At 40.1% G+C, this 17,516-nt stretch overlaps 1 protein-coding gene across 1 annotated transcript; it reads right to left on the bottom strand.

Annotated features, from left to right (window-relative positions):
* Positions 1 to 288: 288 nt before the first annotated feature.
* On the bottom strand, positions 289 to 17,431 carry LOC142218372 (calcium-activated chloride channel regulator 1-like). Its single transcript, XM_075287074.1, has 14 exons — positions 17,273 to 17,431; positions 14,815 to 14,952; positions 13,795 to 13,945; positions 12,979 to 13,087; positions 11,226 to 11,394; positions 10,307 to 10,531; positions 8,243 to 8,467; positions 6,402 to 6,585; positions 5,369 to 5,475; positions 4,021 to 4,242; positions 3,622 to 3,892; positions 3,041 to 3,205; positions 2,638 to 2,868; positions 289 to 725 (listed from the first exon to the last, which is right to left on the bottom strand). The coding sequence occupies exons 1-14, from the start codon at positions 17,429 to 17,431 to the stop codon at positions 304 to 306; spliced, it is 2,778 nt and encodes a 925-aa protein (XP_075143175.1). The 3' UTR covers positions 289 to 303.
* Between the last annotated feature and the right edge of the window lie 85 nt (positions 17,432 to 17,516).

The raw sequence follows: 17,516 nt of genomic DNA, 5'->3' as shown, positions 1-17,516 counted from the left end.
TAGGGATCACATACTTACGTAAAGAACGTATTGGAGGTAGTTGTCATGCAGTGCAGTACCCAGTAGTAGGGACCTATTATATGGAAGTCGCTGTGAAGTGGCTAGTGGGCTTATACACTTATCATCAGTCGATGCCAAACTGATTGGGATGAGATCTTTTACCGCTTTATTTTCGATAAAAGATTGCAGCTTTCATTACACGATGAATAATCCTTATTTGCTCAAAGAGGAATATCCCTTTATATTGAGTTTACCATGGGAGCTTCAACCTGGTATTTTGCCCCACTTACAATGCTTGTGTTCTCATACTCTAAGTTCTGGATTCTTCTTCTTCCTTTGGCAGCTGACAATACAGGTAGTGATACTTATAATGATACATATAATGATTACTGATGCGCAGACTATCAGTGTGATCGTGGTTATGTCCACTGAATCTGAACTTTCATTTGTAGGTTGGGATGTAGGTGGCGGTGGCGGTGGAATGACAAGAGCAGCCTGAGCTATGTTAGAAACATCTGATCTTTTAGCAGCTTTATCAATAGCAACTAAAGCAAAGAAAAGAATGGTCCCATTTTCTATAACAACGTTTTCTGGCACAAATGAAAATGTTTCTCTGTTTCCAGCTTCTTGTGGGAAGATACTGGAAATGTTTACTTGAATTGATCCATCAAAGTTGTCTCTAAGGTCTTTAGGGTTATTGCTCATTCTTAAGTCATAACTTGTAGCTGTTGATAGAAATATACAAAGATATAAAATTAATCATTCACAAAAACTAAAAAAAAAAAAGTCTTATTTTAGAATAAACCATTTACATTTCAGTGGAAACTTTAAGAAACACATAAAAGACCCTTCCATTGTCCATTTCAATCATGTGCCACTAATAACTGTGAACTCAATTTTCTTCATACAAAATCAGTTCTCAACTCTAGAAAAAATCCCCTAAAGGGGTTGTCCAGGATAAAGTGAGAATGAACCCCTAAACTAAATTCACTCCCCGCCTAACTTTGGAACGTCACCATTACTCTTCTCCCTTCCCCTACCCCCATCAATACTTACCAAACCTTCCTGTTTCCGGGTACAGCTCCTCCCTGTCTTCCAGTAGTGGGTGGAGTAGGTTAGCTAGGGAGACAGGGGCAGTGTGGGAAGGGCTAGTAATGGGCGGGATTGCTAGGCTATAGAGAGACAGGGGAAAGTGGAAGGGGCTAGTAATGGGCAGGCTCGCTAAGCATAGTGAGACAGGGAGGGTTTCGTAATGGAGTTAGATAGGAGGGGAAGCTGAGTGAAAGGGAACTAGTGTAGCGGCTATACAGGAAGCTGCACAGCAGAAAGTTACACTATGTAAACAAAGGCAGAGGATGCAGCAGCAACCAGAGACACCCAGAAATCATTCCAAACATTGATAAAGGTATATGGGTATATTTATTAACCCATTACTAGCACTAACTGACCTTTATACAAAAAAAAAAAAAAAAAGATTTTCTGCCTGTAAAACCCCTTTAACCACTTCAGTACCGGGCCAATTTGTGGTCCAGGACCAGACACATTTTAGGTTTATTTTGTATGTGCGGTTTTGAGGGCTGTAACATTTTTTCCGTATGTCTCAGTCAACTAATTTTTGCGTCTTTTTTCGGGGACACATAGGGCTTTATTTTTATGTTATCTTTATTTTCGAATGTGTTTTAATTTTTTTTATATCCAGGAAAATATAAACAAAATAGGAGGAAAATTGTGTCTGGTTTTCTATTTTTTTTTTTTTTTTTTTTTTTTTATTTAATAACACAGAGTGTCACTGAAAAACTTTATAATATAGTTTTTCCTCTCCGTTATGGTAATTTTTATTTTGTATGGTGTCGTTGGGGGTGGGGCTATAACCTTTAATAACAGCATTTTATTAGCGTATTATTTATTTATTTTTATTATTATTTTATTTACATTTTTTAAAAACTTTTTTTTTTTTTTTTCAGATTGTGTCCCCATAAGGTGATGAGACCTTTGGGGACATCTGATCACTTATTTTTTTGTACTGGAGGCTGATTTCTCCTATAACTGGGGCTGCTACATTTAACCTCAGATACAGGAGGAATACAGGAATACATGCATGCTGTATATACAGCTTACTGAGCTGATCTGAGTCCTGTAGGACCCAGCAGCTCTGGTAAGACTCTGCTCCCGGCGGATCACATGTCCGCCGGGTCAGAGGGCAGCTGAATTATGGCAGCGTCCATAGCTGTGTATACAGCGCTCATTGAGCGCTGTATACACAGCGATCGAGAAGGCAGGGTAGGTAATAAATCTGCCCTGTCTTCTCTCTGGGAGCTCCGGCTGAAGTTACAGCCGGCTCCTAGCTTCAGCAGCTGCACGATCTCCGTGCAGCTGCTGTGTTCTGACTGGACGTACAGGTACGTCCTGGCAGAACTAGGCAACCACTTCCCGGACGTATATAGTCTATGGGCGGTCCGGAAGTGGTTAATCAATGCCCCATCTCCAGGAATCTATTAACTGTAACTTACTGTATAGTTTCGCTCATTTAAGACACCTAGGCCTCTCTTGGTAATGGCTATATCAGTAAATTGACTTGCCATTTGTATGGGAACTATTAGCACAGACTAATAACAAATATTGCACAAAATGTCTCACCAGTTCCCTGGTCCAGTTCATCACCAGTGGCTGTCCAGGATAAAATAACACTTTCATTCAATATCATTGCCTCTAAGTCCGTTATTTTCTCTGGTTTATAAATGTCTGCCGGAAGTTGAGCAGGTATATTAGATATCACAAATGAACCACCCGAGGCAGTTCTGCTAAATGTATCCACAACAAGTTGTTCTTCATCGATTACAGGTCTTGTTGGGTTCATGGTGACCACTCCTATAAAAAGCAAAGAATATATACGTGTTAGGTCAAGTCCTATGATGCAGAATCCAGAAATGTGATTAATACGTAGATTTAGACCTCTTGGTGTCCAGAAGAACTCCTATGTTCATGCTTGCAATAAAATGGAAAATATTAGAAAAAATATAGAAGTAATATTTTTTCATACCATCCTCAACATAGCCGGGCACATAAAGAGCACGGTTTCGGTGAGGTACCAAGCGACCCTTAACTTTCCCGCTTTCAACTCGAACTTTTAAGTTGTATCTTCCATTAACTGAGAAAGACGTAAAGTATTTTGAGTAGATACCATCATTTTTAGCAATATCGGGACCTTGGAGAAAAGAAAAAAAGCAAATATATAGAGTAAGGAAACCAAAATATTACATAAGATTTAAGTTCATATATTGGAACCAAAATGTGGTTCAAATTAAATGATTAAAATTTAACAAATCAGAAACAACACATCAGGACAGGCTAAAAATTAGAAGGCCTATGTTATACATCCGACCATTGCCCCTCCTATGTTTTATTTCATCAGCCTACACAGGTATGTGGAATACAATCATAGTCTGAACTAAAATTTGGCTCTTCCCTATTCACTAAAGTAGTTTGCCGATTGGCAATATAGGCAGGCACTAGTGTTGGAGCTATACAATTGCATTAGACTATCACAGTGAATGTAGGTTACGCTGTAGACATCTACTTTAAGTTTGACATTGACCATATATGTTTTCATTCCAATATTACCTGCTCCATTATCCAGAAGTTCTAAGGTCTCTGATACTCCATTAACTGCTTCAATGATGGCGGTAACTTTTACGTTAATCACAGCCAGCAGACCTTGACTAACAGAGGCATAAACTACTATAGGATTGGGGTAGTTAATGGTGTCTTGATTCATATGGGCATTTACAACAACCGGAGGAACATTTGCATCCGCAGCCTTGGAGGTTACAGTTATTCCTATTGCTTGAGATGATGAAAGACCATTGCAAAGACTGTAATGCCAGGGTCCATTCTAGAAATAAAAAGATGCATGAGTCACGGTATGTTTTTCAATTTTGTCCCCCTTCCTTTATAAGTCTATGGGGAAAACACAGCTTTTCCACAGGTAAAATGACCACAATGTCAGCCACAATGGATTACCTCAGCAGTTCCTGGAATTTGAAGTCTGGAGGATTTGGTGGCTGTGTCACTAACAAAATCTGCTGTTGTATACACTTTTCCTTTTGGGTCCTGCAAGTTAATGGTAGGTATTGCGTTTTGCCAAGTGACCAGGAAGAAGGTGTCATTCCCCACAGTGCTGTCAATGAAGACGCTGCCATTTATACAATTCCTGCTGGTTACTGTGGACACCGAGCTCTCCAGCTGTATGGATAGAAACAGGAGAAAGACATGGGGGCAGATTTACTATTAATTCATTTATTCATTCTTAGTTCTGCACAAACACTGGCCTACATGCTCTGCACTATATTTATAATGTGTTTTAGGATGACACTGGGGTTTTTTATTGGCTTTTTTAGCCAAAACCAAGAGTGACCCTGGAAAATATATAGGAAGCTCTTATACTTGTACCTCCTGCTAAATCCACTCCTCAAAAAAACGCAGCAACAAAAATGGAGCTTTTCCACAACATGTATTCTCAGCCTTAAGGCCTTACGTTGCGAGCAGCAGTCAAATAGTGCTGTGGGAAGAACCATGACGGAAATGCATTGGGGTTTTTCCTGCAGCGCTTTTGTCAGAAACTTCACAGAGGTGGCTGCTTCAATTATACCAATATGAAAAAAAAACGTGTTTCTGGAGGTATAATTGTCAAGCTGTGATTTACAAAAATGAGACAATCCACTGCGTCGTATGTCCACTACGGATATTTTTCTGCAATGTGTGGATGGGATTAGCCAAAATTCCATCCGCTGTACAGGTACAGTAATAAGCCATGGCAAAATTGCGGCATTTATGTTATGTGAGGCCTCGGCCTAAGGCTAAAGTCCTACAGGACGATCCACTGCGGGAAAAACCGTGGTGGGAATGCATTGCTGTTCTTCCTACAGTGCTTTGAACACAAAGTTCACAGAGTTTTCCTTGCGGAATTTCTGTTACCGTTATATCTACGGGAAAGCCGCCGGGGTTTATGTAGAGATAATTAACATGCTGTGATTTCCAAAACCGCGCCGGTATAAATTGAGCCTTTTTGAGCTCTTTCTCTCCCCTATGCTTCATTTTCAAAGTATTTGCTTCTTTTTTCCAGATGTTATGCTACTGTCATCACTTTCGTTTTTTTTTTTTGTTGAAAAAAGGGGGCATGGCCTAAATGGAGATCCTTTTCACACTGTATTTATGACTTGCACCATTTTAAAATGGGGCAAAAAAAAGTGCAAATGCCCTCCAGGGCAAATGCGCAATTTTTTTAAGCAATTGTGCCTTTTTGAATGAAAAAGGGGCAAAATGCATATGGCCTAATATTACATCTGAGAAATACTATACTATACAATACCTGGATGGTCTGCTTATTGATGTCCCCGGTGGCTGATGGGATTGAAGCAAAGGCATCAATCAAACCATTTGCATCAAAGCTGTCTGTAGCAAAAAACCTTAAACCACCTAAAAATGGAAAGTTACATTTAATAAAGAATAATATTAGACAAAGAAAAATTGTCTGTAATCTCATTAGAGAAGTAACTTGAATCTCCTGAGTCCCCCATCTACCACAATTAACTTATAATACTGGTGTCTTTCTACCCGGGACCCCCACTGATCAGCATGACCTGGTCCTGGTGCTCTGCTGTTTTCTAACAGCTGAACTCCCGCCGCAATGTGACGTCCATCTCCATTCCTGTAGTGGCTTGCGGTTTACAAGACAGAGAATCAATTACAGGATGCGTTTTGACTAGGTGGGTGTCCTGTAGACGCCGATCTAGTTAACAGTAAAGTATGTATTAATGGCATCCCCGGGTAGGTCCCCACAGAGTCTGCCGCCTGCTAGCTATGTAAATTTCTTCTGATTCAGCCACAGAACCTGGCCACAAGTAACTCCATGGGTCAGGCCCGTTCACCTGAACCTAATTGGATAGTGAAAGATGTGTGGAAAGCGAGAGGGGTGGAAATAGGAGAGTAATTTGAGATAGAAGTCTTCCTCAAAGTCTTATTTACTTTCTGCCATGTGAATATACCCTTAGCAACAGTGGCATAACTAAAGTCTTGTGGGCCCCAGTGCAATCTTTTATCCAGGGCCCCCTACCTCATCCCTACAGTGAATTCTTGATAGTGATGGTTACAGGTGCTAAGGAGTTAAATCCACCTTAGTGTGGTTAGGGTAATCTGTGGGTCTCCTTGGCTTATGGGCCAAATGGAAGCTACAATCTCAGTACTGATGCCAGTGCTTATGGGCCCCCTAAGGCACCTGGCCCCTGGTGTGGATGCACCCTCGGCACCCCCTCAAGTTACACCCCTGCTTATCAAATCTAATCTAGTGTAAAAGAAAAGCTGAAGTTCCATCTTCTAAAACTTTCCTATTGGATACAACTTACCTGTTTCTGTTGCAATTTTTTCAAGAGCCGCTGCAGCATCAGCTCCGAGAGCGATTACATGAATAATTGCTCCACTGTTTATTATATCATTATAGCAAGCGGTAGGAAAATTGCCATCTTCTCCATCAGATAGTAATATTATTTCTGTACCATATGTGGATTTATCCTTGGTTCCTTTATTTACCTAGAATAGACATTTTGTTACAATTTCAATTTTGTGATAAAAGTGCAAGTGGTAATTTCTGATCTTTTACACAAACTCTGCATAAAGTACCTTCTTGTGGTATAACACAGTTCATATTGAACCAATGGTGTAAAAGTGCAGAATTTTCAAGCAAAAATATACAAATGTGCAACATCTTACTGGACAATGTAAAACTGCCTATACTGTGCTTACGATGCATCTTATACATAGTTTGTTTATAACGTGTTTTCTCCTTTAAATGTGTTATTTAAATGTTGTTTTTGGGTATCTCCCTAGCATTTAAGTACTGGAGTGTAGGAAGAAACCAGGAGTCTAGCTGGGTAGGTAACAGGTGTAGCCAAACAGGAAGGTAACAGGGAGAGTGCTGGAGTCTTGGTATATCTCCCCCAGGTTTCTGACCTATGTGTGGTCCAGTGCGGTTCTTGAGTAGGCCTCAGCCCCAGATGTGGGTCCTAGGCTCATTACTGGGCCATAAAAGGGTTGTAAAGCCTGCACTTCAAGGCAGATCCAGGGAGTGAGAGGAAGTGCCTGGGTCTGTCCTGACACTGTGGTCTGGTAAGACTGTGCTGTATTTTGGGGTTTTTTTTGTTGTCTATTTGTGTGACTGGCAATAAGCCACATGTACTGATAGTACTTCTTGTCTTTGTTTTTTCCTGAAGTTAAGTCTGTATTTATTTTGCTCCTTTTGTACCTGGTGTGAGCATTTATTTATTTTGCTGTTTGTTTTTTTTTAAATAAACCTGTTTGCTGACCTTCCCCACAACTGGTACACTATGTACAATATTGCTCAGGCCCAGATTGAAGGATTACGATTCCTTGAAATATACCTCCAATTATAAAACAACTTTTCAGAAATGAGTACAAGTGAATATAAGAAACTATATACAGTATCTTCAAAAAACACCAATGTTCTAGAATGTGTGCACAGTGTGTTTGCTACACACACCGATATATAGACTTACCCGCAGACACATGCAGGGTATCCAATACAGAAAACGAGTATATAGTAACTCTAAGCATGCCCACATCACTCCAAAGCCGCGAGTGGCGTGCACAAGCACTTTCGCGGTCTTTTGGCATTGCTCTTCATTGTTTGTACAATTAATTTTAATTTTACTTTTTATGTGTGTTATGTTTGTATTTTCAACTAGATCTGATGAAGGGGTGGTAATTGTGAGGTACCGGAGAACCCCCGAAACGCGTCATCTTTAATAAATCTTTTTTATTTGATACATCAGCGTACCAGAACTTATTTTTACCGATGGGAGCACGCAATTGGTGTTTTTTGGGGGTATATCCCTCAATCCCTGTCCTGTGATATCCTTCGACCTTTGAGTCGTAAGCCGTAGACGCCGCCCCACGTTTTTCAGTATACATAGCTTGATTACGTACCAAAAAGGCATAAGACAAGTTGACCTATTTCTGGAGTCCACAAGGACTTATATGTGGATTTTTCATATATACCTAATTCTTAATTAGCGTGGCCATGCTTGGTAATACGATACATTTTGGTTTATATACAGTATCTTATATAATATAACTATATAAGAAAATTACATCTTATTAAAGACAAATGGAGGCCACTTGGAGCCATGGCCGCCAGGTCTCCGCTGTATTATACATTTCTTATCATTACCTCAAAGCCTTTCCGCAGGCCAGCACATATGTTTGTTCCTCCACTTGCTTTCCTCACAAGGAGTTTTTTTAGTTGCTGACGTTGGACATCACTGAATATTTGTACCAGGTTTGAAATGATTGTAGGAGAACTGTGAAACTCCACAAGTCCAACGTACGACCCTTCTTCAACTATCTGCATGATAAATACTTCTGCAGCCTGGACCAGCCTGAAATCTCGTTGACTCTATTGGAAAGTTTCAAGAAAAGTCATAAAACAGAAAGCCAAATAGAAAAAGACTAAATGGGTCTGGGCAAGAATTAGCCAACATAGTATTAGTGATTAGGGAATAAAATCTGTCCAAAAATATAGAGAAATTACTCTTTGATAGACAGCTCTTCTGTGATGTATCCAAAATCCACCCATGTGGTGCTGGTGCTGAGACTAATGCCTTGGACTTTGGGCAAACTTGATAGATTTTTCACAAAGGAAAAAATATTCCGGCTCACGGCAAAAAAGATTCCATAAAAATTAACTTTTAATAGTCCATTTAAAATTTCACATCACAAAATAAAATCCATGCAACTAGAAAAACTTACGTGTTTCAGAGTAGAAACACCCCTTAGTCATAGCTTACGCATTTCTACCCTAAAATGCATAGTTTTTTCTGATTGCATGGATTTCATTTTTTTTTTTTTTTTATGTAGATTGTGAACCCCACATAGAGCTCACAATGTACATTTTTCCCTATCAGTATGTCTTTTTTTGGAATATGGGATGGAAATCCATGCAAACACGGGGAGAACATACAAACTCCTTGAAGATGGTTTTTTGCCCTTGGCGGGATTTGAACACCAGGACTCCAGCGCTGCAAGGCTGCAGTGCTAACCACTGAGCCACCGTGTGGCCCCTTTGCATGGATTTCATTTTGTCATGTGAATTTTTAAATGAAGCATTAAAAGTTAATTTTTATGGATTTTTTTTTTTGCTCTGAACTGGAATATTTTATCCTCTCTGTAAAATCTAAGTCTGAGTCATTGAAATGGTGTTTTATACACAGTCTGAGACTAAGGCAACACTTGGCAACGTTGACCACGACTCCCGTCACATGACCAAAGATTGCGATGTTGCCCTGTGTCTCCTTCACTCATGTTACAAAAAGGTCATGCAATGTTCGACTTTTTTTTTTTTTGCAACCACTCACTACATTGAGAGTGTCACAAGGCTGCCCAGTCATCTTTGGTCAGGTGACAGGAGTTGGGGCCAAAGTCACCCAGTAGCCCTAGCCTCAATCTGATGTCTGGCTCATATATTTATTATTTAATGCATGATACTGAACATAGCAAACAATTACTCACCTCTCCCTGACTCCCAGTCTCCAGGGGCAGCAGCTCTGTTTGTCTATATACAGGTCCTCTGACTGATATCACTAGTGACCTCCTGTTTGTGCAAGGGGACCCCAGCAGAAAATCAGGTCTCAACAATGGTCATTTTGCACAAAAATCCTGGGAGCATGTATACAGAGAAACAAAGCTACCACTGCTGGAAACGGGAAGCCCGGGAGAGGTGAGTAATGATTTTTTGTGTTTATGGCCCCAATAGCAGCACTGTAAAATAATAAAACTATATGTTGGAAACCCCCTTTCATATAGAGTTCTGGAAAAAGTAGCTTTGTGAATTTCTCCCAATGTGTTTTAATAACATTTGATGGAAACAGCCGCACCTCTTTTGGGTTTTAGACCCATTTATGGTTTTAGTTGACATGTATTAATGCAAACTACTGGTCAAAGTAATGCTGTTTAAAAGTACTCTAAGGCTAAGGCCCCACATACCGAGCTACAGGTAAAAAGCACTGCGGAAAAACACATCACAATTTTTTCTGCATCGCTTTTCACAGAAAGTCTGCAGAGTTTTCCTTTATGGACTTTCTGTCCCTGTTATACCTATACAGAAAACGCCATCGTTCTGTAGGAATAATTGACAGTGTTTTCCCAACGTGGGGCCCCGGCCTAAATGAGGCAAAAAAAGAAGAGCAAGGAAGGTTATGGAAATACCATAGACAATAGAAAGGATTCAAACACTTACTTGACTCATACTTCCCGAAACATCAGACACTAAGGTGACCACCCTGTCTGATACCTGATGAAGAGTGATGGCGGGTTCAGGAATATTTGTATTAGTTACCGATGGGGTACTCTTTAGATCAGATGAGTTCATGATAACATCCCATGTGCTGCGATAGTTGCACATTCTGTTTTGTAAATTTGGAGCTTCTGTGTTGTGAGTTTGACCATCACAAAATTCGGATACCTGAGAACATTGACATTTGTTAATATCATTCAATGGGAATTCACTCACACAATTCTAAAGCTATTACACCACCGAGATCACAAGTCATCTAAGGAGCATCTCAAATAGTTTTTTTCTGGATTTTACATTTAGACTGGGGCCCCACGTTGTAAAAATGCAGCATTTAGGATGGGACTGCACAAAAAAGTTTGTAGAAAAAAAAGCTGCATTTCAAAAACACCCACATTTTTTAAAATCGCTCCATATCAATTATACCCATGGAAACACTGCTGTTCTCCATATATGTATAAGGGCCCCTTTACATGGTGTAAGCGCTCGGCTCATTCCGAGCCGTACATGCAAGCGCATCTAAACACTTCTAAACACTTTACGAGCGCTCTCATTGACATGAATGGGAAGTGTTTAGAAGTGTTCGTGTGTATGGCTCGGAATGAGCCGAGCGCTTACGCCGTGTGAAGGGGTCCTAATAGGGGCAGAAAGTCCACAGAGATTTCCTCTGTAGACTTTTTACCACCTCCACCAACTCCAACTCTTTCCATTCTTCATTAGGTCTCGCTCCTTTGATTCTGATGACTTTTACATTAACTGTCTCTATTACTTTCTATAATAAATGTCTGCCTCTACGGGTGTTAAGTTCGATGTGTTGATAGACATCAGAAGCTATACTGAATACTAGGTAAGTAGTGTAACTTACCGCAGGTACGGCCTGTAGATACATTATGGATTGCTTGGAGGCAATATTTTTGTCAGGAATGAACACACAGCCATCTTCATACATTCCAGTTTCTTGGTCCCTTTGGCACACACATCTGGTTCCCGTACATTGTTCTTTAATATAAACACCTTTTAGTTGAACAGGACACCTGTCAAAAAAAGAGAAGCAGACCATCTTCTATGTATCTTTGCCATATATTGTGAACCAAGGGACAGTCACCATCAGGGACAGATTGGCCCACCAGAGTGCCCAAGGATATTCCAATGTGTTCACACCATACTCTGCCCTTTATGCAGCAGGGACCAAATATTCAGGAGACGACAAATACATTTTATGGAATGATACACAAGTAACATTTTAAACTTTATTGATGATAGATACTGTGTGCAATGAGAACGATGGAATTAATAGTGTATATGGCAGATGGTTCTTAAGACTCATTTTACACATTTGGCTCTAAAAACCTAATAAAGAGTTTAGCTCCATTCTGTAAGATTCTGCACTGATATCCAATTTCTATTCCTATAGACTCTTGTATAATGCAGGGAAGCTGAGGCAGTCACTTCAAACACATATCTCAGGAACTATAAAACATTCAACAGTGATTCTGATTTCTCAGGTTCCATCTTTATTATTTCTGGAGATATTCCCAGTAGAAAATGAAGTTGAGATTGGCATATTTATATGCAGATGCTCCCAATCCCGACTGAGGATATCTCAGGAAATAATAACTGGAAAATCTTATCTTTCATATGACACCAGAACTACTCAGCAGTGAAGAAGGCGGGATATAATCATATCTTATCCACATATCCATTGCATAAAAAACACAGAGCAAAGTGTTTTGCACTAGAGTTTTGGAACCTGCAGCATGTCAATTATTGGTGTAGGTTCTCTGGTGGTTTACAGCCTTTACGATGCAAAGGCTGAAAACTGCTCTAGCCGAAGGGATATCCCATAGTAGACCGCCACATGTGAAAGTAGCCTTAAAAGTATTTTCAGTTATGCAAACGGTAGGATTGATAGCGTGGAAGTAGAAACTAGTTCTTCTGTTGCTTAGTTTCAGCAGAAATAATTATTACCGTACATACTCCAGTATAAGCCGAATTTTTCAGCACAGTTTATACTTGAGTCAGCAAAAAAAAATAAAAATAAAATTATATATATATATATATATATATATATATATATATATATATATATATATTTTTAGGGGGGAGGGGGGTGTCTATGACCAGTCGCAATATCAGTGTATAGAATCTCCCTAGAATACATACAAAAGTAGAAAATGACTGTGACACACAAACACATTAGGTATCCCTGTGTCTGACAGTGCCCGGTCTACTGAATATAGGGGATCTGCAGTGCTCCTGTTCCGTCGGGAAGGGGTTAATAGGAGCACTGCAGATACCCTATATTCAGCCAGGCTGAATTCCAAGTGGGGGGAAAAAACAGTCCTCAAGCTCAGGGAAGGGGCAGACAGACAACCAAAACACCCCCTCCCCTCCCCCAGCACCTAGCAACTACTACACCCAAAAACTCCGACCATTTTAATTTTTGAAATTTTCCAGTAGCTGCTGCATTTCTCCCCTAGGCTAATACTCAAGTGAATAAGTTTTCCCAGTTTTTTGCGGTAAAATTAGGGGCATCGGCTTATATTCGGGCCGGCTTATACTCGAGTATATACGGTATATCTAGTGGAAACTATTAAATGCAAAACGGCCATCCATACCTTGTAGCTTCTATTTCACCACTATTAGCAATGTAGAATGGTGATTCTAAATTATACTCATCGAAGACCCCCCATCTGAGGTGAGCCCATTCATGGACAAAGACTCTTCCTGAAACAACAGAGCTAAATTATTAAAAAAATAAATATATAGACACACATAAGAATTACATTTTAATAGCTTAAAGGGGTTTTCTCATCCCCCTCCCTCAGCAGTTTTGGCTGTTGTCTCTTCTTCTTTTCACTTCTTATTAATTCAGCAAGCTGGGGGAAGGCAGCTTTGACTGTTTGATGAATGGGACACCATAAAGTATCACAATATAAACTTTGCCATTACCATGAGAGATAATGTATTATGATTACTAGAGATCTAATATAAATGCAAGTTAAATAATATGCACAGTAAATGTATATTACATTACACAGGTTTTAAAGAATATTTACCATGTATTTATCATGAGTGCCATTTGTTTCAATGACACATTTGGGATTTCCCCAGTGCCTATGACAGCATGAACTGTAAATATGGCTCTCACAACAATGATGTAATTTATAATCATAATAAATCAAATCATGATTCAACAAAATATGTTTGTGTATGGTTAAGAGTACAATACAGTAATCTATGAAATGTAGAGTATTTATTATATACATAATATGCTAGGGTCGCCCAACGATTGATCACATACTTGCATAAAATCAACTATTCGACAACTTTTTGATTCGCATTTGATATGTGAATTGAGCAAGAACAAGACAAAATATGAAATCAGGAGATATTTCTTAGGAATATGACATTTAAAATGGCTTGTAACTTACCTCGGGGTCCATATACTGACAACAGTTTATCATCTATCAGGAAATCTGGAGTAAGATGAATATATATGCCTTTTTCCCCACATTGGCCGTACTGCAAAGTATATGGGTCATTTCCATTCTTTAGGTGTGGTTGGGCAATAATAACATCGGCCTAATTTTACAAAACAGTAACATAAAAAGTGAAAACTGAACATTTCATAGTTTTGCATATTTAAGTTTCTACAAAGCAATGTATTGAGTAAAAGTCATGTCTCCCTGTTAACAGGGTTAAACAGCAACAAGATATACTTAACAAGTCGTCGAATCCGCGTCAAAATCTGGCTCAAAAAAACGCCTCCCATTGAATTCAATGGGTTCCTTTTTCCTCGAGTGGTTGTAACCGCTCGTGGAAGAAAGAAGCGACATGCCCTTTCTTCAGGTGCCGCGGACATCCGCGCCGTGACACTCCCTCCCGACTAGGCCCATTCATTTGGGCCTAATCCAGAGTGGAATGCCGTGACTGGATGCCGGTGGACTGTATGCACTGCACCAGCATCCAGTTGTGGCTAGCCGTTTTTTGGACCGGACCGGTCCAAAGAACCCCCGTGTGAACCCAGCTTTAGGATGAGTTTGGATGTCTGTTCCTAATTGTAATGCCGCTCTTACAATAATCCAAGATTTTAGAAATTGGGGACCGGGTTGGATTTATTCATTGAAAATCTATCACTCCAAAAGGTGTAACCTTGTTCTGGAAATTAAACATGCTTGACTTCGAAAGGATTAAAGGGAGATTGTCAGGTCTGAAACACCTCCCAAGCCAAACATTCTGCTGTGTAATGGTATTTTACAGGGACAGAAACAAACCAAAACAAAATGTATGTGAGATCCATGAAAATGGCCACCCCTTGGGTACAAGACCACCATGAAAAATAGATGTTTTTCCCGGCCATTTTGCACCACTTTCATGTGCATCCAGCCTGACCTATCTGCGGTGCTTGGTGGCTCTTTTTAAGCATCTAGTGAAGATTTTGAGTTTTCTACCTTATCATAGGTTTCCGTTCTTGTTTTGAGATAGTTATTTTTTTTCCAAGTGATTGGAATTAAGATCTTTGTGCTCTGTATGTAGAGCCTGTTTTTTGTGGCAGAGAACAGATAGCTTGAGGCCTCTTTCAACATGTTCTAAAAAGGAAGAAGAAAAGTTAAAATTATTCCTTGGACAAAATACTACATTATATGAAGTACTTTTATATTTTCCCATATTCGCAGGAGAGAGTGTAAACAAGTGGAGGATGAGGATACTCACAGTATAATCTTCTTTAGGCCATATTCAGAACAGGGGAAACATCCTATTCTTGTGACTATCTGAACAATAGGGCACCCATGAGTTTAAAGGTTGTGCCCAACCCTGTGATCAGGTTTCTTCTAACTGCTGTGGGGCATTACGGAACATTATACTGTGTAGGGGGGCAACTAATGGAACATTATACTGTGTAGGGGGGCAACCAATGGAATGTTATACTGTGCAGGGGGGCGACCAATGGAACGTTATACTATGTAGGGGGGCAACTAATGGAACATTATACTGTGTAGGGGGGCAACCAATGGAACGTTATACTGTGTAGGGGGGCAACTAATGGAACATTATACTGTGTAGGGGGGCGACCAATGGAACACTATACTTTGTGGCAGGAACTAAGGAGCATTACACTGTGGGGGAGGCACTAATGGGGCATTATATTGTATGGGCCACTAAAGTGGCATTATACAGTGCGTGGGGAATGTTAAGGAGCATTGTACTATCTATGAGCACTAATGCAGCATTGTGTGGGGACAATGGGACATTAGTACCCCCACCCAGTTTAATGGTCCTGATTATCCCTCAAGCAGTGTAATGCTCCATTAGTACCCCCTACATAGCATAATGCTCCTTAATTATACCTCTCAGACACAGTACAATGCTCCTTAATACCCCCTTTAGTATTAACACTTTATTTTACTACAGCAGGGATCAACAACAGTCCCTACTTCCTTCACAGGGACAGTGGGAGCTGCTTGTGCTTATCGGAGGAGCAGGCATCCCTCTCTACTGGTGCTCCATTTGTGCCATCCAAAGCCTGCTCACCATATATTCATGCCCTCATGTGTCCATCGCCCAACACCATCTAACAACCAGGTCATAACAACCTAGATGGTGGGCAATTCATTGAAATGACCATTCATCTTCTCTCAGTTCATTGATTTGTCTCCTCCCAGATATTGTCAATTTGTCATGTCAACAGTCTCTCCGGGCTGGTTCTGACCCTGGGTTACAAGAGTGGAACCAGTACCCAGACCGGAGACCTCTATATGCTCTCTCCTTTCCCGTATTCACTGCTATAAACTTGTGCTGTATACATCATTATAATAGTAAAGTCATTTCCTTAGTAAAAATAACTGTGAACACGGGAAAGTAGGGAGGAGGTGGAGCAGCTCAGGGTCCAGGTGCTGGTTCAGATAACATGCCATGGGGTCAGAACCGGTCCTGAAACCTGTGGTTCATCACAAATAGAACCAGAGAGGAAGTGAACATTGAAACACTTCCTGGAGAGCGCGTTTAAACAGGACCTTTCATCACTCGGGGCACATGTGGTTTTATATACCGCTAGAAAGTCGACATTGCGCTGAATTCAGTGCACTGTCGGCTTTCACGATCTGTGCCCCAATTGAAGAGCTATCGGTGCCGGTACTGTAGCCCTTCACCATCAGACGTGTGCTTCTGACAGTTAGTCAGTGTCTTTAGCGCTGTACTGTGAGAGCGGAAGGAATGCCCCCTCCCCTCCTCATAGTACTTGTCCATAGACGACTACTATCAGGAGGGGAGGGGGACATTCCTCACCGCTCTCACGGGTTGTCTGTGAAATGCAGGGAAGTACAGGTCCTCCAGATCAGGTGACACTCTCTATAACCTAGTCTGACCAAGATATGAGGACCCTAAACGAGGAACTCCCATCTGAACTCCATATTTGGCATTAGGATATTTGACAGTGGAGTTGGCATTTATCACTACATCTTTAATAATCCAGTGATGGCTATTTAGCGACATATTTATTTATATAATCCATCATTCTAAATGTATAATCAGTCATACATTAAAGGGGTTGCCCAGTATTAGAAAAACATGGTTGCTTTCGTACAGAAATAACGCCCCACCTATCCATGGTTGTGACTAGTATGGCAGCTCTGCATTACCACACCATGGTAGAAAGACTTGTGTTATCTAATGTAGGACAACCTCTTTAATGTCTGTCTGATGTTATATTTATAATAATGAATCTTGTAAATAAATATATTGATAAATAGTCATCAATAATATACTGAGATTAACAAAGATAGGTATATACTTGTCTAAAACATCCTATCGCACGTACAGCCGGTCACAGGCCAAAAGAAACAATGTTACAAAGATCTAGAGTAAAATAAAATAACAGTAAACATTCCACAATTTTTTTTTAATTCTTACCTGCAATTTTTCAATGATTTGGGGATTTTCAGGTATTCCTGGATGGATTGCAATAACAATATCCTGGTATCCTCCATTATTAAGCTTTACCAGAGAACCGCTACTTAGAGAAATCACGTGGAATAGTAAGAACACATGTACGATAGTATGGCACGTCATCTTCCTCCTTTTGCTCTCAATGGTTTTGTAAGAACTATCCATATTGCATATATACTGCTCTTTATTATCTAGATGGACTTTGTTT

The sequence above is a fragment of the Leptodactylus fuscus genome, chromosome 9, assembly GCF_031893055.1.
Source record: "Leptodactylus fuscus isolate aLepFus1 chromosome 9, aLepFus1.hap2, whole genome shotgun sequence".
Lineage (NCBI taxonomy): Eukaryota > Metazoa > Chordata > Amphibia > Anura > Leptodactylidae > Leptodactylus > Leptodactylus fuscus.
Note: the sequence above shows the minus strand (reverse complement) of the source record. Positions and strands in the feature narration are given on the sequence as shown.

Bases quoted from the DNA above. Each gene is read 5' to 3' on its own strand.
- LOC142218372 (XM_075287074.1), bottom strand. From the start codon at position 17,431: ATGACGTGCCATACTATCGTACATGTGTTCTTACTATTCCACGTGATT. The intron at 13,088-13,794 runs GTAAGTTACAAG...CTGTTGTTTCAG, and splicing joins GTCAGTATATGGACCCCGAG to GAAGAGTCTTTGTCCATGAA. The intron at 8,468-10,306 runs GTAAGTGTTTGA...ACTTTCCAATAG, and splicing joins TTTCGGGAAGTATGAGTCAA to AGTCAACGAGATTTCAGGCT.